Genomic DNA, 22910 nt, shown 5'->3' with positions numbered 1-22910 from the left:
GTCACATGTCTAGAACACAAAGTGCTGAGTCAGCGCAGCTCACTGAAACACAAAGTCAAACTTGAGATAAATCACTGCTGAGGAGAAAATGAACGTAAAGACAAGTGGAAAGTTTCTGCGCCGTTTAAAAACTAAGAACAGAAGTCAAAACCCAACAGAAGGAACTGAAGAGGATCACGAACCACGTCGGCGAGGAAACCTGGAGAAACGCCACACGAGCAGTTCGTTACTCGGCGACATTTACTGTGATATCGTTTAAATATCCTGTTTGAGGTGAAGCTGAAAACGAAGCGTACCTCGTGGGTCTTCGGTGCTTCACTCCAACTCAGCCAGTCCGCTGAGCACCAGAGGCAGATGGACCAGCTCTCCGTCCACGTTGTACAGCAGCACCGTCAGCTCGGGCTCTTCAGCCTGAAGACAGCAATCACACACTCAGAGAAAAGGAAACACGTCTCACGCTTCGGCCACATTTAGACATTTCATTTGTGCCGAAGCACTTTGAGCTGCATTTCTTGTATGAAAGGTGCCATGCAAATAAAGTTTATTATTATTATTATTATTATTATGATGATGTCTCTTTTGCCAGTGACGAGGATCGTCCCTTAAAGGGAAAATTCACCACTTTTTATGCAGCTGCCACAAATATGAAGATCTTCTCAAGTGAGATCTGAAGAGCGTTGACAGACTGAACTTGAAGGTTTCCATGTAAAAGACTTGCAGGGACGAGAAGGCAAATATAAACTGCAGCTAGCGATGCACAGCTCGCTGTATCTACGCTAAAACCTTTTGCTGCAATTTATATCAAAATTCAAGTCAAATCTGACGCACAATGACAACCTGATAACATCATCAACAACCTGCAGGATTAAGGAAGAACATGTTTTTGAAATAAAAGGCCCGGGACGGAGGAGGCAACATAAACGGTGATCGACTACAATTGGTTATTCTAACTTAGAAAGCTGAATATACTGTTTGTGTACACGAGGACATTTATGCATTCACACTTGCGCTCCACTTATTTGCACGAAGCTACATCATCATTTCACTGTTCCTCTCATCTATATTCTCTATAACAACGTAACCCGTGGCCAGCTGGTGAACACGGATGTGAACAATGCAGGTCCCAAACTTTAAAGAACAAACGGGCTTCTAAATCGCTGAGTGAGGATTAACGAGGATATTTTCTCCATTTCAAAAGTCACGCTGTGTTTCTGACCACAATTAACGCTGTGATGTTGCCGTGCAACAGCTTGATCATGTCCATGGTCGCCTTGACGCTCCATCTGGGGCTGTACGGCAGCACTTCCTCCTGCCTGTTGATGCTCGGAGCCTTGAAGCCGCCGACTTTGACCTTCAGCGCCTGCGTGGGAAACTGCAGCAGCTCCGCCGGCATCTGACGCAGCCTGACAGGAACAGGAAGTGACAGAAAATCAGAGGGACGCACCATCGTGTCCTCGACGTGCGGCGATAAGTGGATCTTAAGGCTAAAGAGATATTTCCCTCTACAAGAGGTTAAATATTAGACTCGTGTACCACAACTACAAATGAATGTCAATGCTGGATGTATAATTAAACAGCTACTTATGGACAAGTTTGTCATATCAATTTAAAATATGATGACACATCAGCTTTGTGTGGGAGACCCCCGACTTGTTCTGTCTCTCACCACCACAGTGCACTCCTCTAATAAAACTACGCTCCTGCAGTGCGTTGAGTTCCTACTTGCTGGTGGGGAGCGTGTCGTCAGAGCCGAAGTCGACGTGTTGGATCAGAACCACGACGGGCTCCACGCTGGTGAACTTCATCAGCTTGGCCCGGTAGTATTTGCCATCACTGTACTCGGCTAGACACGGACCACCTTGAAACCACAAACAGCTCGGGTCTGACCATTTCATTTAACACAAAGTGGTGTGAAGAGATGTGGATGTACATTTAAGATAACTTTACAACACGTTACTCGTTTCAATGTTTTACAAATCTGCGTGGAAACGTGGGGAAATGTTACCCCGAGGGAAGCTGGTGAGTGGCGGTGCAGCGCAGATGTTTGCATTGAATCTGGTCAAAGCCTCATCCAGAGTCTCTCCATCGATCTCTACATCAGCGTGTCCCTCCAAAGGCCAAAGGAACAGCTGCGGATGGACAGACGGAAAAAGACTCATCAACAGTGAAGGAAAGAACAAGTTCTCCGAGGACCAGTGAACTGGTTCCTCCACGGCAGGCGTTCACCGAACTGACTCACTAAACGTTTCTTTTCCAGGACCGAGCTCACCTTAAATCATTGATTTGACGGCCGTATCCCGTCATCAGTATTGACTTGGTGCAGACCTGCATGTACAGCATGTTTTTCTCGATAGCATTACTACTGCAGTGACTTGTTACCTCGTTGGGGGTGCACAGATGCTTGACCCTGACTTGAAAGTGCTCTCCCTCCTGTGGCAGGTTTGGGTCGACAAAGGACCCCAGCATCGGCTCTTCTGGACCGCTCAGACCCTGAAAGCGAAGCAGGTGTATCAGTCTTACGCTCTACATCCGACACACAAGCTGTAGGACGAGCAGCTCCGTGTTCAACAGGATACCTTCAGGCAAAACAGAAAGCAGAGAAAACGACCTACAGCAGAAAAACATTTCCGTAAGGACTTTTGTCAGAGAAGGCTTTCATTGCGTGAGCAGTAATTTACATCAGCGGGTATGGCTGTGCTGTGGGACCGCCCTACTCTTCCACCTGCTTATGTGGAAAGCCTAAGACGGGGAGAGCACACACACGTTACCTGTTTCAATCTGTTCAAATCTGTGTAGAAACAAACAGTCAGGAAACACGTTCCAGGGGAGGAAGAGAAGGCCGCCTGAAGCGGCGGGTTTGAGATCTGCCAGTGAATGCATCGCGGTGAATCAGCTGATGCGTGTCGGTCTCCACATCAGTTGTTGATCTGTGAAGCGCTGAGCTCGACTTGGTGCCTGAACTGACGCTGAGCTCAATGTTTGGTGTCTTCTTTAACTTGCTTTAAGTGTGAGTGTTTCAGGAGCAGTTACGCAGGATTGATTAACAGAAGTGATCTGTTCTGTCAGATATCCATCAGACGGGCAAGTGAAAAATGTAATCCAAATTTAGATTAAAAACTAAAACTTGTGCATCTAGTGAAGACAATACTCACAACCTGAAATGTTTTAGTAACTTAAGCCTCAGAAGGAAACTGAGTCTGTCTTCAAATGTCTGACATGACACGTTGTGCCTCATCTGATTCGGTGATTTTGGCTATAAATGAACCAGCAACACATTCCAGTCCAGGACGTTCTGAGGCGGTTGTGGATGTTGTTTTGGTCTCCAACCTCTTAACTTTTCACCAGCTACTTATTTCTTCAGTCCTCTGCCTTTTTTTTTTTTACTGGGCAGGTAGAAAATACAGTCGGCTCCGCACGCTAAGTTTCCTCCTTCTTATTACAGGATGTTACTTTACTTTACTCAGTTGTAAATGCAATATTCTTGCTTAACACTGAAGTTTTGTTCCATTAAGTCTTCTGGATGAACTCATGTTCATTCACAATCAAATCCATGAACACGGGTAAATTCTATGGAACGGTCTGCATAAACATTAATGTTGATCTTTAGTTTTTAGTTGCAGCTAAATACAGTTCAAGTGCCTGTTTGTGATTTCAGTGTGCAGTCTTCCTGACTCTAATACCTCAGTGTTGATATCCCAGTCATCCAGAGGGGGAGCAGGACACGTCCCCGGGAGTCCCTGCAGAAACACACACACACTCCTGAGTAAATTCTTGCAGCACTGCTTCCTGTAGAAGTCGACAGAAACAGACACGCGCAGACCTTTTGTTCCGAGACAGTTCGGTCCACAGTGGCGTGTTGGTGGTGACACAGGATCCTGCTGAGGCTCAGACCAGCCAGGTAGATCTCCACTGTGAGGGCTCCCCTCGGGTTGGCCGGCAGCTCCTACCGCACAAAAAGAAATGCACACTGCTGGTCGGGTCCTTCTACTGTCGTCTAATGTTTGACCACTACAACCACTATTCAGTGCTACGGCCAGCTGTCAACAATGTATGATACGATTACCTCCAACATCCCTGGATTAACATCAGTTAATCTGTAGAACATCACTGCCTGCAGACGTTTTCATGGTCCTACGGACATTAATTCATGTGATACGATAATAAAGTCTGAGGAGAGTCAAAGTGTGATTTTACCAGGACTTGCATGTCCACGCTGCGGTTCAGCAACATCTCTCTCAGCAAGGCCTCTGCATCCTGCTGCCACTTATCGCCAACCTGAAGATACACATGTATTTGGTTTACTATAAGGGTCGCGGTCATCTTAAATTAGTCCACATCTGAGTTCAGCAGACTGAAACGGGACTTTATTTGCTGCCAAAACTGTCAAAATTATTTTGTAAAGCATTCAAAACAACCGTCAAATTTATAACAAGTCCAAACTCTTACAGGGTTGATGCCACGCAGCTGACAGGGAATACAGAGCTGAGGAACATCGTCACACAGCAGGATGGGGTACGCATGGACCACTGGGATGTTCTCCACCAGGCCATGATCCACATATCGTACCTGGTAACACACACAGGACCAAAAAGACACATTACTGCACCAGCAAAGGGAAAACGTTTCATGTGCATTATATAAATGCTATTTACCATATATTGTGACAATTTGTAAATCATTACATTACTGTTTTACTACTGGTGTTATGACCACATACAAGTTATATAATTGAACATCATTGTACAATATAGGTAAAAATATAAAGGATAAAAGAGGAAGTGCCTGAGTAACTGTCAGTATCTGACATGAGCTCCTTCTTTGTTTGACAGGAATTTCTCAGCCACCATTTTCTTTCTAAGTCTGTCTTCTCTGTAAGTGTAACACAAACATTGTTCTTGCCTGTTTAATCTATTTTAAAATGGTTTGTGAAAATGATAAGTAAATGTTTTTTGGCGCGACGTCCTCACCATAATGTTTCCTCCCAGCACCTCCAGCAGCTCTCCTCGGCACCACGACATGTCCGATCCAATCACAGCGCAGCCAAGGACCGACTTCCAAGTGTACAACTTCTGTCTGGGCAACGTCTTCATGCTCTGCTGAATCCTCTCCCTGAGCTGCTCCAGCTGATACTCTGACGGACACACAAATATACTCACGGTCTACTTCAGCTGTGTGCACTTATAAACCTAATGCAATCCAACAAAAGCAAACCGAACACGCAGTTTTCTTGAACTCTTTAATATCTGTGTTACGGCAGGGCTGCTGTATTGGACGGCATTAGACTGCAAAGGTGGACCTGAAAAAGGGCCTCAGAGTTTCATCTTGTATTTTATACTCTAAGATGAGACACAGTGTTGTAGTTTGTCTGTTCAATCCCTTTATTAGGTTTTAAGATAAATGTCTCTCTGTATAGAAACACATCTCCCATGTGGACTTGACAGTGTGCTCCTGTGTTTACCTGCGTTCTGTGTTCTGGCATAAATGAGTCCGTCCGCTCCAATAGCAGAAACATGTATCTGGATATGACCGAGACTTGGCAGCTCTGGGGGGCGGTACAAGGAAGTCTTCACCTGTGTAGAGAGAGAGAGAGACACACACACACACACACACACACACACACACACACACACACACACACAGAGAATACAACCTTAACTATTGATAATATTAGTTTGGGCTTATTCTTTCTTAATTAACCACATTGATTCACATGCACATTTCCATATTTATTTCCCTTCTAGACGTCCCTAAAAAATCCAATCCAATAACCTGCGGACTGCTGGTCATTAAGTTTGCCTGAGTGGATTAGTCTTTTATGTTTCTTTGTATTTATATAGAATCCAGACAGATAAAAAGGGTGTGTTGCCCAGACTGTATGATCACCTTCTCTGCGGTCATTATGGAGCGAGGCATGGGTTTAGGAGGACCAGGACTGGAAACGAGGGAAGATGTTGAGGTAAAAGGAATGAGAGGAAAAGATGGTGGACTGTTTTCTTTCTCGCCATCAGTTTGTCTCTCGCTCACTGGAGACTGTTTATCAGTTTCATTTGGCTGCTGAACGACAGCAACTCTGCAACAAGACAGAAACATACACACACTTTAGGATAGAAAATCAACTACTGACACAAAGTACTGTCAATCAAAATATACTCTTTAATCTGCATTATTGTATTGAATCGGAGCTGCTGATGTTTGACCATATCTACCAGAAGAGATATATGGAGAAGGATGCTTGTTATCCAAGACTTGTATATTACAACAATCCCATACACAACGCCACACACATTTCCATGCATGTGGCACACATACACACACTGACCTTGTTTTTTTTCCCCTCAGGGCGAGGCCCTCTCTGACCAGAAAGTCTGCTATGTTGATCGACTGTCCCGTGTTGGTGGAGTGGAACAGAGTGACGGGTGCCGGTCGCTCATCTGTCTCTTCCTGGACAATAAGAGGTAAGGGAGACACAATATAGGGGGGTGGTGGGGTGGGGGTGGGGGGAGTGAAATGGGTGAAGTAACTCAAAAAACAAAACACAGGTCTATCACTTCTGATGTATGTACATGAATGAAATGTTTTCACAATTAAACAAAAAGAGAAGATGAAAGAAATGGGGCCATGAGGAGAGGTAAGGAGAGGAGGACCTTAATAATCGTAAGAGTGGTCGCTGTGGTCAGATAGTGGGTGAATAAGTCGCAGGCTGTAACTGTCCAAGTAGACCGCCCTCCTGCTGGCCTGAGAGAGAGAGAGAAAGGAGAGTGAAGAAGAAGTCGATGTGGGAAAAAGGAAACCATCAGTGAGAAAGAAGTGGAAATCAGTACGAGTATGATATTATGATGTACAGTACATTATATTCTGTCCAATGTTCAAAACATATTGTGATAGAAATTTAAGCTGTTAATTTTTTTCTGGATGGTAACAGTCGTGGTGCCCCACAAAGTGCAGTGTGTGTGTGTGTGTGTGTGTGTGTGTGTGTGTGTGTGTGTGTGTGTGTAACCTGATGTCCTTCAGAGTGCACTCGAGTGTCAGGGAGCCAATCAAGGAGGATGGCAGCAGCCGCACGTTGCTGACCTGCAGCTTCACTGTGTTGCCATGGTCACACCGTCTCACCTGCCAGCAGAGAAAGTCACTTTTATCAGTCCAAGCGAGATTCAGGCCCAAATAATGTTTAAGGGGAAATTCCAGTGTGACTCAAACAGGTGTGTTTCCCTGAACTGTGGACACTCTGGCTCTGTGAGTCATGCCAAGTTTGTACTTGTAAAGATGTGGAGGGAAACGGGGACTTGTGTGAAACAATGTGCATCGGGGGAAGCTGCACAATCCTACTACAGCCTTGCAAACAAACACGTTTACTTGAACCATTTCATTTGCTTGAGTCAGAGTCTGGCAGGAAGTAAGCAAAGAAAGTCACAACTATGGGTGTTCATAGGTGACTGCATAGAGATCTACAGACGAGAACAAAATTAAAGGGAAATGCTTGACCCACTCACTGAAGGGATCCGGTGGCTCTGTTATGCTGTGGGCAACATTTTGCTCACTGATCACTGCAAATCAATACAAAGCTGTTCAGAGCGATCACCCTTATCCTATGATGAGACCTTTCTATCTTGATGGGATTGATCTCTTCCAGGACATCATCCACAGAGCATGAAGGGTCACTGAAAAGTTTGATTCATCTGAGAATGATATGAATCATATTCTGTGGCCTTCGCAGTCACCACAACTCAAATCAATTGACGAACCACAGGAGAATTTGGACTGACGTGTTAGACAGCGATTTCCACCACCGCCATCTTCAAAGCACTGAAGGAGGGAATATATTATGGAAGAATTGAGTTTCATCCCTCCAGTAGATTTACAGGGACTCAGATTAAATGTCATGAAGCTGTTCTGACATCATGTGGTGGCCCAACACCATACTAGGACTCTTTATGTTAAGGTTTCTTTTTATTTGTCACCTGTTTGTATATCTATGTCAACCACCTAGCATTTTCCTCAGCACACAGTTTGTTTACATGTGAAGGTGAATTCACTGCATCTTCACTGACTGGCAGCGTAATGACTCTAAACAGATGTAATAGAGGAAACAATGGTTTCATGCGGTCTTTTGGTAGCAACAAATTGTTTACCTCTGCAGTGCTGCTGGATGTGAAGTCCGAGCATATCTGTCCTCTCTCCCAAACTCCTTTAATGTGTGCGGCACAGTACATGTCTGCCTGCCACTCCACATCCTGGGGTCCCATTAGTGAACACTCCTCCTCCACCAGCTCACATATCCTGAAAAACACAGCGAAACCACGACATGCTTGCAACATCTAATGGCAATCAGGACCTCTGCTTGGTTGCTTCACGTGGATTCATGAAGCTGTAACAGTTAGAAACAACTGTGGCTTTTAAAAAATCTGTATCTGTTGGACACTAGTGACAATAGTTAGTTCTTAACATTGTTCATTCTTCAAATAACTCCTGCCAGTGTTGCATCACACATATAATAGTGTTTGTGCAAACATAAAGTAATGCATGCTTGCGTATAGATTTAAAACATGAGAAGATATTATGTCATATATGTACACAGGGAAACTTGTGTGACAGTGATCGCTAAAAAAACAGTGTTTGTGTCTTCAATTGTCAATCTGATTGTAAGGCAGCAAAACCCGAGTATGTGATTAAAAACTGAAAAAAATCCACTGTCTTAGTAAGTTGAAGATATGAATGTGCTATAACGTTTCCTGTTTAGTAGGTGGACAGATAATCAATCAGAATAATCTAGTGGGAGGGATTAAAAAAGTCATGGCTTTGCTTTTTAACTGCTGACCTTGTGAGGTGGGAGTCGTACTGGGTTAATTGGACATAGAAGCTGCTCGGTGAGTTGACATGGCTGACTCTGACTTTCATGTCTCTGATCCGAGCAGGGAGATTCAGCAGAGGCTGAAGCACCAGTGGTTCCTCATTCTGCTCTCCGGGGATGGTTTGGTCCGGGGCCTCAACCTGCTCTGTGGTTGATCTGGGGTGACATGCAGTTTCCCATGTGGCATGATCATCATCAGAGGGGCTGGCGCTGTTGGACTTCAGTCTGGAGGAGAGGAGAGGGAATTGTATAGAAAGGGGAAATTAAGATAATTTACAACAATGAACAGGTAAGACAGGAAGAGGTGGATAGAAAGAGAGAAAAAAAGAAGAAACATCACAATACTGTAAAATAAAGGAGAACACAAAGCAAAAACAAAATGAGAAAAACTAAAATAAAAGGAAGGATGGATGCTCTTTTCCTATTTTAATTGCAATGCTTTAACACAGAGTATATTCATTTACCACACCAATCCATTATCAATTAACATCAACACTGGTGTTGTGCATATACAACATTGGTGTAAACAATTTCTTCAGATATCAATTATAAATTCTTGGGTGTATATCTTCTCTCCAGAGAAGTCTTGCCTCTCTTTGAAGCAGGCCAGCTCCTCTTTGACCAGCAGCTCAGCTATGTTGGCGAGTGGCCCGTTCAAATCACCCTCCAACAGTTTGACTGGTAAAGGCTCAGTCCTGGGGACCATTCCTGGAGGGACACAGGACAGACAAAAAGACACAGATCATAAAAATGGGTTTTGGTGGCAAATGGGTGCTCTATTAAAAAGAAGAGCTTCGTATCTTACACGGCTATTGACCCAGTACCTGTAGCCATAATAGTGATCAGTTTTTGGTGAGCTAGGCTGATGAATCTGTTGATGCAGGCATCACTCCAGGACTGTCCATCCACAGGAATCACATCTGACAAACAGCAGTGGATTGCCTACACAGAAGAAGAGACACTTCCTGTTGACTAAATGAGCACTTTTCAAACGTGTTAGGTCTAAAATGTATGTAAATAAAACGTGTATATTATTAGCCGATAGAAAATCTCTACATTTTGTGTAATGTGGTGTAAACAGGCTTTTCCTTTTTTGTTAAGTGTATCCAAGTAATGTGTGTGTACAGTAACAGGAGCTCATCGGTCTGTTTTAATGCCACTGAACTGGAATCAGAGGTTAACGGGCTACGGTGTCTTTTTTCTTGACAATGTCAAAGATGTTTCCTTAATGAGTTTTAGTCTAATTACTCTTCAAAGCAAACTAATAGCTGGTGTAGATTATGCTGTTTTCATATCACAAATCAGTCATAAAAAAAAATCATTCTCACCATCGCAGGAAGAGCAAAGAACTCATCTTTGATCTTCCTCAAGTCGCTGACGGACACGATTTTCTGATTGCCAAAGTCAACATACTGCACCTCCACTTTTCTCCCCGCTGGATGACCTGCACGCACACACACAGAAATGATGTGTGAAAAAAGAAATATTTTCACCTACTAACAGCTGAGTGTTGAAAACCCCCAACCATGACAACATGTAACACTTCATATGCAGCTGAAGTGTTTTTGTTTTCTTTACCCAGCGCACTATAATCACCTCAAACAAACAACTCCAATCACCTTTATCAAAGGCCGTCTTTGTATTTCTTCAAACTGGGACATACACACAGTCTCACCTTTGACCTGAGCTCTGTACCACAACTTGTCGTCAAAGCGGGCAACACAAGCCTGTCCTATCACAGGGCAGTAGATGTGGAGCTCATCTTCTTCAGACACTTTTGTTGCATTGTAACACTCCTGAAGCTTAGCTAAGAGCAACAAGGACTCCATGTTATCAACCTGGAGGGGGACAGGGAGGGACGGGGGGGACAGGGTGGTGGATGCAGACAAAGGGAACGAACGGATGGGGAAAAAAGAGGCAGACACAAAGGATTAAGTTCATATTAGTTTAAGTTTGTATATAAGATTAAGTTTAAATGTTTTATACACTATCTTTCTTAAGTCTCCTTAAAATGCTAAACATTATAATTGCTCCAGTTTTTGCTTTTAAGTACACAACGTTTTTTCTCTTTTTAATCCAAATTATATTCCTTGCCTCTTGTTTGTTTATGTTGATGTTCCGTACCAGCTGGATGTAGAAGTCAGCAGGGTTGATGATGTAGGACACCACAGCACTGAGCTCTGAGTTGATCCTGGGATAGACAGGAGGGTAGTACGTCAGCGGCCTCCTGCTCGGTGTCACTGGAGAGTAAAACCTTGGAACAATTTTTGAAAAAACAAAGCTAAGGTTAGGTCATTTTGGTGGTAGGGCTGACATTCAGAAAATTCTGATTCAATTTTCACTCAATTTAATTCAATTTGATTCTTAATTCAAATGCCTTGCACATGTATTTGTACCTGGCCACTTCGATGAGAACGAGGTACTCTCTGACGGAGATGGGTACGTCGCTGGATTGGTCCATGGGAGCTTTCCTCAGGTCAACTAACAAAGAATCTCTGTCTTGACCCAAAGGTCGCATCTCCACTGCTGCAGAGCCAACCACACGGCAGAACTCAATCTGAGCCTCTGTACTCCAGCCTGTCCTCTGCACGCAGACACAGAGGGAAACCTTGTGTTGCTGTTCATGCGTTTTACAAAACATGAATTTACAATAAAACACAAAACTACTTATATAAAAAAATAAATAAATAAATAAATAATAAAAAAAAATGCTGCATAAAAGATAAAACAAGATATACAAGATCTACACCAAAAATGTCAAAGATCAAAAATAATACAAATAAAATTTTACAACCCTGAAAATTTGCTGGTCTTTCTCAGTCGTAATTCTAGTCTTCTACATCACGGTTACATACTGCCATTACAGGACAGGGAAAATAGGCTAAGAAAATTGTTTTCCTCTCTGTGTATGTTGCACTGCCTGCTGAGGCAAAAATAACAGTTCGTGGATGTGACTCCAGTTCTGAGTACATGTGTGGCTCTCCTGATATAATCACCCCCAAAGCACAGATATTTCCTGTCCAAATGCTTTCGAACAGGTGTTAGATCATTAGCATGGGAAACACATGATGTGCGTTGTGACTGTTTAATTCACGCAGGTCCAGGATCTGCCCCCTGATATCATGGAGCGAAGCTATCTCTTCTTCCAGCACTGCTCTCTCAGCAGCGCCAGGGAGGAAAAGATTGGCAGAAAAAAAGATGCATTACGTCTGGGGGGCCCTGGCAGAAAGGAATGTCAGACGCTGCTGGGACTGAAGTCAAATTCCTTATTGGTGCGAGGTTACATGTAGCGTAGTGGCAGATTGAGAAGCTAATGGCGCCAAGTCTCCTTGAGGGACGAGAGGACAAGACAGAGGTGCTTCTGCAGAACCAGGGCTGCACACATGGAACGGCTGCCATTCAACTTTATCACAAAGGATGCAGATACTGGTAAATAACATCTCAAACTCATTTGTTTTCTCAAAAGGTTGCACTGCATTGCTCTCTCATAAACACATTTCACATAGTAATGTAATTGTGGTGGCAGGGTGTGGTTAGCTCAGCTGCAGGGGGTGGAGAGCGGGTGGAGAGCGGGAGGAGTGGTTCAGGGAACGGTGCCGGGCCGGTGTAATGAGCACAGCTGAGCCAAATACGAATTGATGAGCACAGCTGAGCTGGAATGAACTGATGAGCTCTCCCCTATAAAGGGGAGCAGGGAGAAGGAGGAAGGAAGGAAGGAAAGTGGGTGCACAGAGACATTGTTGTGTGGGCCGGGCGAATAAAGGCATTTTACACACGAACATCTGACTGAGCGCGTCATCCGTCTCAAAGGAACCCCCGCGGTAGCTCAGACGTGCTGCAGTAATATTTGTGCTTGTCTTTTCTGAAATATTAATGTTTGAAACTTTAGGGAGGCTGTGTGGCTTTGTGCTTACATCTTACTTTAGAGAAGGAAACGTAATATTTTGACAAAAAAAGATGCTATATCTATATAAACCTCAGTGTTCTTACCAGGTCATATGGGACCAGGTCCATCAGCGAACATCTGATGGCCTGAGGAGCAAAGTGACCCAGCGCCACATTCCCTGCTTCATCCACCTTCCTCAGGTGGCTGTTCACAGCCTTCAGAGCCGACTCTGTGCTCTCATTCTCCCTGGGAGAGATGTGACACAAGAGTCAGGAATGTAACAGTACCAGAAAATGTTTTCTCACGAAGACATTCAAAATTGATTAGTTAGATTATTTATACCGTATCTTTATGTTAGCTTACAACACCAAAATAACTTGTGGAAAAAAAATGGATTGACTTTGTATTTCTTGAGAGAAGTTTAATGGGAGTCTATGGAGCCAGAGGCCACCTCTAGTGGCACCCGGTGGTATTGCAGCTTAAGGCACTTCTGCATTGGCTACATTTTCCAGACCAGGAAAGTATGTCCACTTTTATATACAGTCTATGATTACATGTTACTATAAAATGGTGTTTTGTACCTGCCTGAGCTGCAAGGCTCCATTTTCAACCTGTGGCAATCACTGATATGTTTACTTTATGTCCATTTGAGTGTGTACCTCTGTATGGGGATAGTTTTGGTGATCCCAGAGTCAAGGAGGAAAATGCGCATACTGGCCAGCTGGGTGACCGGGCAGGCTTTCACAGCCTCCACACAGCCCTTCTGAGAGACTTCAACCACACTGGCACGATACCAGTGTCCTTCCTTCCACTTCCCAAAGATCATGGAGCCTGGAGGGGAGCACAGAAACAAAGGCTGGAACACGCCAAGTAGGTTTCACTCCACTGAGAGGAGGATTGTGTGATGCATTCTCAGTAATATTTGGTGGGAAACTCAAACGTAATAGAAGTGGACTCGAAGGAATGGGAAAATGTTTTCTGGTAATCTGTTATTATTGATAAATCAATTAAACAAAGACAGCAGTAGTCAAAATATTTCAAAACTCTTCCATCAATTAACCTGTTTACTGTTAAAATAATCTGCTCAACATGTATTAGTTAACGTTTGAATAACAAAAACTACAGTAATAAAATTGCTACTAAACTAAATCGATCATTTTCAGGACATACACACACACACACACACACACACACACACACACACACACACACACACACACACACCAGTCTCAACTGTGTCTCTCGCAGTGAAGTGACAACTATCTTCATAACAGAGCTGGTTAATCTTCTTAGTCAGCATCCGGCTTTCCCTCCTCTCAGTCAAATAGCGGACGTAGAAGTGACCTGGATTGACCACGTGGGTTACGACCACCCAGTGGTTCACTACAAGAGAGGAGGAAAGGAGAACGAGAGATGGTGGGAAACGGGTTAGAAAGTGGGGAACAGAGAGGCGGTGGACATATGGAGGGGATGGACAATGGTGCAAGTAATGTGGAACAGAGTGAGCAAGTGTTGGATTATGGGATATTTGTAGTCTGGCTCATAATTTTCTACCTACCCATCGGTACAATATGTGTGTAAGTGATGTCTGCTGGCTGACAGGATGATCACTGCACTAAATATGAATGTGACAACACATTTGAAAGATGTCATTAACCGTGTATGTTTATTGTTTTCAAGATTTTATCTTTAAATATTTGTTAAATAAAAAATGTTTTTAAAAAAAAGGGGGGTATCCTATAAAAAGGGCTGTCCCATATCCAGGACAATAAAACATTAAACATATATATAAGATCATATATGGAATTGCCTCTCCCTACCATTTCTATCATTGCCAGATGGACTACTTCTCCTCCCTTGGATCCTCCATTTGTCACTGGCCAGCTCAGGTCCAGTTGGAGGGTGAGCTACAGAAAGATACAAAGCATTTAATAAAAACAGATCAAAGCTCATCTGCCCTGCCTCCATTTAGATCTGACACTATGTAAAGAAATCAGAGTCAAAACGGGACATGTGACAAAGCCCCACGCACCATGCTCCTGTCCCTCTTCAAAAAACGCCTCAATAACTACATCGGGGTCCTTGAGGTTTGAGGCTGATTTACGGAGACAAAGGTTCAATCTGCAATGAGCTCTTGGGCTCAGAGAGGAGACTCGTGATGATGGGCTGGTAGCCATCGGGATCTCCTGCCACTGTTTCAGTGGGGAGAGGCGCTTGGTGTGACTGAGTGAAACACAGCTGCTGTCTCGGCCCTCACGGTTCCAGAGGGACTTTCTGTTTGAGCTGCTCTGCTGGAAGCCTTTGGGTGGTGACTCAGACAAGCTATGGAGCAAACAGAAAAATTCAAGACTTGAGGCAAGTATAAGGGAGGTTGCCAATGCTAGTCATTTTCTACTATTCAATAATCTTTTGGCCATAAAAACTAATGACAGATTTAGATTGAGTATTAAATGAGATTTAGAACCAAAAAAAGCACATTCTTCATTAAAATGGATTGAAGCATTATGATGATACACAACGTTATCAAAGTTAATCAAAAATAATTATTGAAAAAGTACTTAATAATCAAAAAATAATATCTTTTAATACTTGTTTTATTTAAATGAATAATACTAAAACATGTTTAAGGCCTTCCAGTTTCTAATTTAAACTCTTCCTGTGGCCATAAAATGACATTGTAGTTGTAAGACTATAGAATTGGCCATGTAGTGAAGTTCTTGTTGAGATTTACAACTAAATGCTTAAAAAAAGAGGGAGATGCTTTTGTCAGTTTTCATCCAATCCATATGATATACAGGACAATAAGGGTGAACTTCTCAGGGATGAGAACATTTAAGGGTTCAGGGAAGGACTCACCGCTTTGGGCTGCTGACTTCCATCTTCAGAGACATTGCCAAACTCCGGTTGACACTCTCTGACTGGAAAATACAGCTACAACACAAATATACAAGCTCAAATTTAACATCTTTAGTGTAAAACAAATCAATTGTGTTTATCAGATTCCCATGTTTTATCCATATTACTGCACATTTCTGGGGGAAGACCAATATTAGCTATAGCATGAATCTATCAGTACACTTGTCAGAACTTGTGGTGGACACATCGTGCTTTTTGTAAATTTATGTTGTTGCATATTGATGTCAGAAGCCGACACAAAATCCACATTCCCAAATTGAAGGTCAACAATTCAACATGCTCTAAACACTTTCTTTACAAGGTCACTTTTGTTTCCCCATCAAAATGAAGTGAAACAGCTCTCACATGCCCATAAATAACCGTCTTCCACAGCTATTGTTGCTAAGGCTGCTGGTTTTTCGGTGGGTTGTTGGCTTTGGTGACTTAAATGACTGAGATCAGAAGAAAATATTTTGATATTTATAAAAAGGTGAAAGAATAAAAAAGTAAAGAACGAAAAAAGGAGTGACCATTGAATCTCACTACAATTGTTTGTTTAGTTGCTTGCAGAGCTGGTGAGAGTTTACAGAGGGGCAGCCTCTGGAAGACAGACCTGGGAATGTGCTTTATGTCCCCCAGAAGGTTCCCAAATAAACAATGCAAACAAAAACAAGGCTGAAAAGGACAAACCTCATTCCGGAGCCCATAGTAATGCATTGCAAATCGAAGGACTGGTTATCCACAGGAGCATTCAGCGTCTCCAGAACCTATCACCCACACACAAGCAGCATAATTCAACAATCACTGTATTTGGTATTATAGTGTGAATTTTGATAATATTTTTAAAATCATAAACTTGTGGGATAATAAATAAAAAAGTGGAGGCGAGACTTTTCTTTGATGCCTGAATGTGCACGGTTTGCTTATAAAGTATGTGGTGGGATGTGTATAAGTATATTTCTGACCTTATCCAGGGTGCAGTACTGCTCCAGGAAGGGGACTCGGCGTACTTCTCTGGCCATCTGCATAGCAGTCTCCAAGGCCTTTATCCTCTCCTGGACAGCAGACACCAAAGCTTGGCTGGTGGAGAATGTGGCCTCCAGTTTCGTCAACTGACTCAACTGCACATCCTTCCTGTTGACAAACAAATGACGTACATCAAGACAGGTGACTTTCAGAGAAACTTCAAAGCGAGCCTGATACTTAATCCTGTTTGAGTTTCATCTAAATAAAGTAATCTGAAGAGAAAAAAGATGTGTGTGTGTGCAATCATTGGTTTCATATCAATATTTATGCCATTTTGGGAAAAACTGGAGCTCATCACAGATCTTTCACTACTTCAGTATATTTGGACAGTTAACATCTGTACCACTTTTGAATAGCATGCAAAGCTTTGTCTGCAGCCTGCTTGATCTCCATCTCCAGTCGAGCTCTCTCTCTCTTCATCTGTTCTGCCAGTCCAGTCATCAGAGTCTGCCCACATGAAAAACATTCAACACTCAAATACAGCTGTTGGTTGCTTTGATTGATTTCTTCCTTCATGATGTGTAAAACCTTTGTTTTTCATCTTAGGAAATAAACAATGTCAACAATCATGTGGGAGTCTGCCATTTTTTCAAAAAGTGTAGCTTTTACCTCGTTGATGTGTTCCAGCTGAGCCAGATTTTCTGCAGCCCGGGCCAAAGCCTCGTCCACCACCTTTTCAATCTTCACAATATCTGGTGGCTAAAGAAAATATCACCTCAATTTTAGTTTAAATTAGAACTATTTTAACTTTAGACATACACTTTAGCCTCGACATCCTACAGTCTACTTTTAAGTTAAGGCCCACATATACAAAGTCTCCAAGCTTTTTGCAACACTAGAGCACAGAGACACCTAAACCTACTTATTCATGCTGCAGCAGCGAACTGTGGGAAGTAGCCCGGGCAGCCTTTTCTGACAGCTCTGTTCTCTTAGGCGATGTTCAGGCTGCCAGCCCAAATCAGATTTTTTTTTCCTGTGCTGATTGTATCTGGATTGATTTTTGAAAGTCTGAACAGCAAAAAAAAAAACCCTGCATGAAATGTGATTTTTGCAATCTGGATCCAAACCACATTTGAAGGTGGTTTGAAATGTGATTCCAGTCGGTTTCCTGTCAAAGCGTCTCTGCGGACGCTCCGCTGGCTCAGATCGGACTCCTGGTGTCGTTCGCAGCGCGACACGCGGTGACAACGTCGTTTTCAGAGCGACAGAGTGAGAAGAATCTCCGCTGCTAGCAGGGCGCGATCAGAAAGTGTAGATTTTTGGCACTGTGGAGGACAACGACATCAACAGTCCACGGACAGACGGCAAGACAAACTGTCCGCTGCCACTTCCGTGTCGGCTGCACGTACGTGTTACCATAGCAACCCATGCAGATAAATTGGAGATGTTTGGACACGCCAAGTCCGATCTGTTTACTTGCAAATACCAATGTGCACAGTCAGTCCTAAAGAAAGTCTGAAGTTAATCTGATTTGCCTGCAGTTTGAACACAGACTGAAGTCTGGGACACACTGGCTGCACCGCGTGTTCCTTACCTCAGACGCACGTCTCAGCTGCAGCTCGTTTGCGTGCGTGCGTGCGTGTGTGTATCCACACCGGCTGCAGGTCCGACCATTGAATCAATGTCTTTGATAACGGACATTAATATAGAAGTTTTAAGGTCTGACAAGTGATGAGTTGTAACCAAAAAGCAGGCAGACACACAAAAGTACCAGTGAAGTACTCACACTGACAGGAGAGAGCTCCAGACAGGAGAGAGCTCCAGACAGGAGAGAGCTCCAGACAGGAGAGAGCTCCAGACAGGAGAGAGCTCCAGACAGGAGAGGCCTGCAGCACCGTCATGATACATTTAGAGCCCGCACGGTTTCTGCTTCATAGAATCTGATCATACAGTACAGATGTGATCACAGACCGACTCTCTGTATATTTTAGCTAATGACGCCACACAGCCAGTATGTTCCAGGCCAAAACTACTCTTGTGGGACCAGAAGAGATTCCCAGAAAAGCAAGAATTTACAAATCTCTCAGGGTGTACTGCACCACACTTGTCCCCTCAGCTCTTCCCCAGGACTCTTTCTCCAAATCAGTGGGCGACGAATTAGCAACGTGTCTCTGTAATCTTATTCTTGGTCAGTACTGTTCAGTTCTGTCTTTATCCAATAGCTTGAAAAGCCGTACTTTAATGTCATATGACATGACATACTATGTTAAATGTCTATGTTATAAAGAATAGGGTTCGTGGTACGATGAAATCAGCAAACATCAAATAAATTTAGACAAACAGGTTCAACATCAGAGGTGATGGCTGACAGGAAATCTTTCATTTCCCACGAGCAAATCTCTGTTATGATCGCTCAAACATACCTGCTGCTTGTCCCCAGTGCTAGCGTCAATGTCTGGAGCCGTTGATAATTTGTTCTTTCTGCGATTGTTTGATCTTTCAAATCGGAGGCTTCGGGAGATGAAAACACAAACGCAACGATTAAAGTAAAGAGTCGTTCGCTAAAGTTTTCTGCACATTCTGATTACAAATGGGGGAGAGGGGGAGGAGAGGGGGGGGTCCTAAAGTTGCGTCAAAGAGTTGTTAAACTACATTTGTGTCAGTGGTGATTCAGCTGCGTTTCACCTTTTCATCTTGTTCATCTTAGTGGTGTAGATGAGGCCTATGATTCTACTGTCTCCCTGCAGACCAAACACACCACCCTCAGAAAGGGTGGACTCAACCTGTGAGGAGAGATATTTGATTTGACATTATCATCCTGTCACGTTTTCAGCCGTAAAACAGTTTCATCACAATCACAAACTCAACAGCTACTTTTATTGATTTACTTGGCAAGAGAAAATATATCACCTGCTGGTTGCCAACGACGGTAGTCATCAACAACCAGGTTTAAAAAGGACAATCGGCCTGATTGAAGAGGTTAATATTTGTTACGATAGGTCAATAAAGCACAGGGAAATGTTCCAGTAGCCTTACACCAGAACCACAGCCTTTCACTTGGTGCATCTTTTTCTGCCCTTTAATCTGTTCCTATTGTAATCACAACACTGGATAAGATGCTGAGCAGCAAGAATTTCCTTCTCAAGTTTGACTTCAACACTTAAATACCAGAGAAGATCAAACACTGGGCTGGAAGTAGGTGTGCGGTGAAAATCTTATTTGTTTCAATTTTAATTGAATTTGTAAATTAGTATATCACAGGTGAACAACGTATGATAAGACATCCAGTTCCAATATCCACTTTATTAGGAGACCGGTCAGAATTCAGAATATAGATTTAAATAAACAGGGAACGACCCTGAATGAACGAAACCCACTGAGTGGGAAGGTGTTACGTTTGCTTTGGTGTCCTTGAGTTGTGCCCTCCTCTAGTTGGAGGAGTAAGACTACTGGTCATTTTACCTCACACTCAGGACATCGGATGACGCCGTCATATTCAATGGACTGCAGGCAGAATGTGCAGAAGATGTGGCCGCATAAAAGCACACGAGGGAGGTTGTCATCGTCTTTATCGTCTGAAAAATGGACAAGCGGGAGCAATGCAACGTTAGAATAAATGATGAATCATGAAAGAGGCTATCATATACATTTCTGTTATACTAATGAATGCTCAATGCAGAATTAGTGTCAGCATTTCATATTTAAGTATTTAAGTTTGGATCAAAACAAATTGCTAAGTACAAAGTCACTGTATTACTATTAAAACAACTGTCACCGGTTCAGTTAAAGGTACCCGACTGCATAAATCTCCATTTTTTTTGTTTGATTATAAAGATGTAATATAAATACTGTAAAAGCACTCAAACATTAAAATGCATAAAACCCGTATTCAGCAATTTAGCCGTTCAATGGAGATGTTTGTGACATCACAAAGGTTTGTGATGTCACAAACTCACGCTCATGTCATTTCTCCACCTTCAGCACAGCTCACTGTCCTCACTGTCCAACACAGCTCACTGTCCACCACATGTCCAACACGGCTCACTGTCCTCACTGTCCAACATTTTTCGTGGACAGGTTTATGGTCATTGGAGAACTAACAAGCGACACGACCGAAGACAACTTGGTGTTTGACATCAGTTTGTGTGGCTCAGAAAAAAAGAGTCAGTCAGTCCGAAGAAACAGTCAGTGATCTTAAAACAACCTTTTGACAGCTTCAGAAAAAAGATTACGAGATATGTGAAACAACAAAGATGATTTGGTACTTAAAAAACGTATTAATATAAACTACAACTTCCCCGATAGGACGGTAATTCAATGGTAACTTTAGAGCACAATATCACACGACGATTAACGGTCTAATAACTAAATAAATCTTTGAATAAAGTTTCCCCCTCAAACATGTTCGTGGTGGTTTAATTGAGTGTTGATGAATCTTGATCAAAGTCCTCATCAGACCTCCTGTCCTGCTCGGGGACACGTCACGTGGCCTCGTTGCACTAATTGAGGGTCAACTTTCACAACGACAGGAGAAACGCCGCCCTCGGAGGAGTTCAACACAATTCAAGGCTCTTTCAGGTTGTATTGGCCGACTTTTAATAAAAACATAAAAACATAAAAACATACAAACATCGTGTTATTTTAACGACATTTTGAACATTCACGCACCCGCGCGCGCTTTGCTACCTCAAGTTAACGTTGCTAACTTCCAGCTCGCGTCCGTTCATTTATCACAAAACATGGTGACAACAAGGGCGTTAAACTGAGGAAAGAGTTGTGTACCTGGAAGCTTGTAGGGCTCCCCACATTTTTTGCAAATTGCAGCGCTGGGGCTGTCGTCTCCGTCCATCGTCCGCGTCCTTTTAAAAAAAACAAAAGAGCAACGCGCGCGATCGTCTCGAGCGAGTGGGCGCCGGCAGGTTGTCTCGGTCACGTGACCGCGCAGGTGCGTTCACAGGTGAGGTTCCCGTTCGCCCTTTCTGGCTCTAATAACTCTGGTTCTCTGTCTTGCCCTTGTCGCATGAGATTAACTTCGTGGAGATAATCTTGCAGCTTTTGTCAAATGCAAATGATAAGTTTGTTAGTGCGTTATTTTTTTTTTTTTTTTTGCAGTTTCAACGGATACATTAAACTATGATTTGGTGGGAAATGGGAGTAAAATCAGATTAAAAATTAATTTGAAAGCAGCAGAAAAGTTTCAATGGAAACAAAACATAAACAAAAAAAAGGCATGAAACCAACATTTCCATTTACAAACTTGAACGAACCTACTCATACAAAAGACCAAATGTAAACACGAGTCCAGAATCACTGTGCCTTGTATGAAAAACACATTTTAACACCAACTTTTACTAAATTAATCATATAAAAATAATATTCAGTTTAAAGCCAATATAAAAGAACAAATTGGTGGTGGTGTTAATGAAGGGCTATTTGATCTATTTGAGGGTGTCAAACAAAAAACCTTGGGAATCATTGCAATAGACCACAGAATTAACTATGAAAGCTATTTATGGTTTTCTTGTTATTTTCCACCAATTTTCGTAGATTATAAGCACAGCTTGCATGAAGCGCTGGCAAATGCTTAATGAATAAAACAAGAATCAGGTAAGCATGTTTGAATGTGTTTACCATGGTAAAATGTTGACTTAATATAACCTTCATTTTGCCCAGCCTCAACAAATTTGCTTTATTACTTTATCACTAAATGTTTACAAATGACATTTTGTGTAATGATAAACTTGCTAAGACAGTAGACATAAAACAGTTTCTTTGTCCTAATTACTTTTTTCTCTGGACACTTGGGGGCGCCAAAGACTAAGGCAGACATGTGGGCTGAAAGATGATGAGTTCACAAAGGCCAGGTGGAATAATATACGGTAGATCTCAACAAATACAAATATGGACTTTTATATTATTTTTTGACACAGTGTGAAACATGTGAAAGGGTTTAGGTACCCTACATTTCACATTTATGTGAATATCTCCACTTGTACGAAACACCTCGTGACCTCCCTTTGTCTTTGGGTCTCTGGATTAAGCATGTCAGGTTATTATGTAGGGATGTTTTGGACAATGTGCACACATGCAATTCTCATTTAGTACCAATGTGTATAAACTGTAGCAATAGACTGAAACAGTAACAAATCACATAATTTAGTTTTTAACCTGTTGTATACTTCTTGTGTGTTTTCTATTGTTTTACTATCTATTATTTCATTCTGTCGATGTACAGTATGCATTTATCTATATGTATGTATTTGTCTGGGTTTTCTTTTCTCTCAGAATATATATTTTTCTTGTTATGCTGACTGA

The 22910-nt window shown here is 42.6% G+C and overlaps 1 protein-coding gene across 1 annotated transcript; it reads right to left on the bottom strand.

The window, feature by feature from the left end:
• Positions 1-15: 15 nt before the first annotated feature.
• rnf17 (ring finger protein 17) lies at positions 16-21444 on the bottom strand. Its single transcript, XM_069155278.1, has 38 exons — positions 21378-21444; positions 20058-20170; positions 19281-19336; positions 19019-19106; positions 17265-17354; positions 16999-17102; positions 16595-16763; positions 16320-16396; positions 15591-15665; positions 14767-15056; positions 14555-14641; positions 13959-14117; positions 13394-13565; positions 12839-12980; positions 11245-11432; positions 10973-11102; positions 10524-10686; positions 10177-10292; positions 9673-9790; positions 9439-9556; positions 8816-9073; positions 8130-8277; positions 6998-7110; positions 6645-6735; positions 6320-6441; positions 5884-6070; positions 5459-5570; positions 4968-5131; positions 4447-4566; positions 4195-4275; positions 3821-3943; positions 3681-3737; positions 2380-2490; positions 2006-2129; positions 1723-1858; positions 1217-1403; positions 297-411; positions 16-199 (listed from the first exon to the last, which is right to left on the bottom strand). The coding sequence occupies exons 1-37, from the start codon at positions 21442-21444 to the stop codon at positions 316-318; spliced, it is 4752 nt and encodes a 1583-aa protein (XP_069011379.1). The 3' UTR covers positions 16-199; positions 297-315.
• Positions 21445-22910: the final 1466 nt, after the last annotated feature.

The sequence above is a fragment of the Embiotoca jacksoni genome, unplaced genomic scaffold, assembly GCF_022577435.1.
Source record: "Embiotoca jacksoni isolate LCO1_2020_lvr unplaced genomic scaffold, fEmbJac1.0.p SCAF_2, whole genome shotgun sequence".
NCBI classification, from domain to species: domain Eukaryota; kingdom Metazoa; phylum Chordata; class Actinopteri; family Embiotocidae; genus Embiotoca; species Embiotoca jacksoni.
Note: the sequence above shows the minus strand (reverse complement) of the source record. Positions and strands in the feature narration are given on the sequence as shown.

Excerpts from the sequence above, each read along its gene's own strand:
- rnf17 (XM_069155278.1), bottom strand. The coding sequence starts at position 21,444 with ATGGACGGAGACGACAGCCCCAGCGCTGCAATTTGCAAAAAATGTGGG. Across the intron at positions 3,738-3,820 it reads GAACTGTCTCGGAACAAAAG|GGACTCCCGGGGACGTGTCC; the intron begins GTCTGCGCGTGT and ends GTGTTTCTGCAG. Across the intron at positions 2,491-3,680 it reads ACTGGGATATCAACACTGAG|GGTCTGAGCGGTCCAGAAGA; the intron begins GTATTAGAGTCA and ends CTTCGCTTTCAG.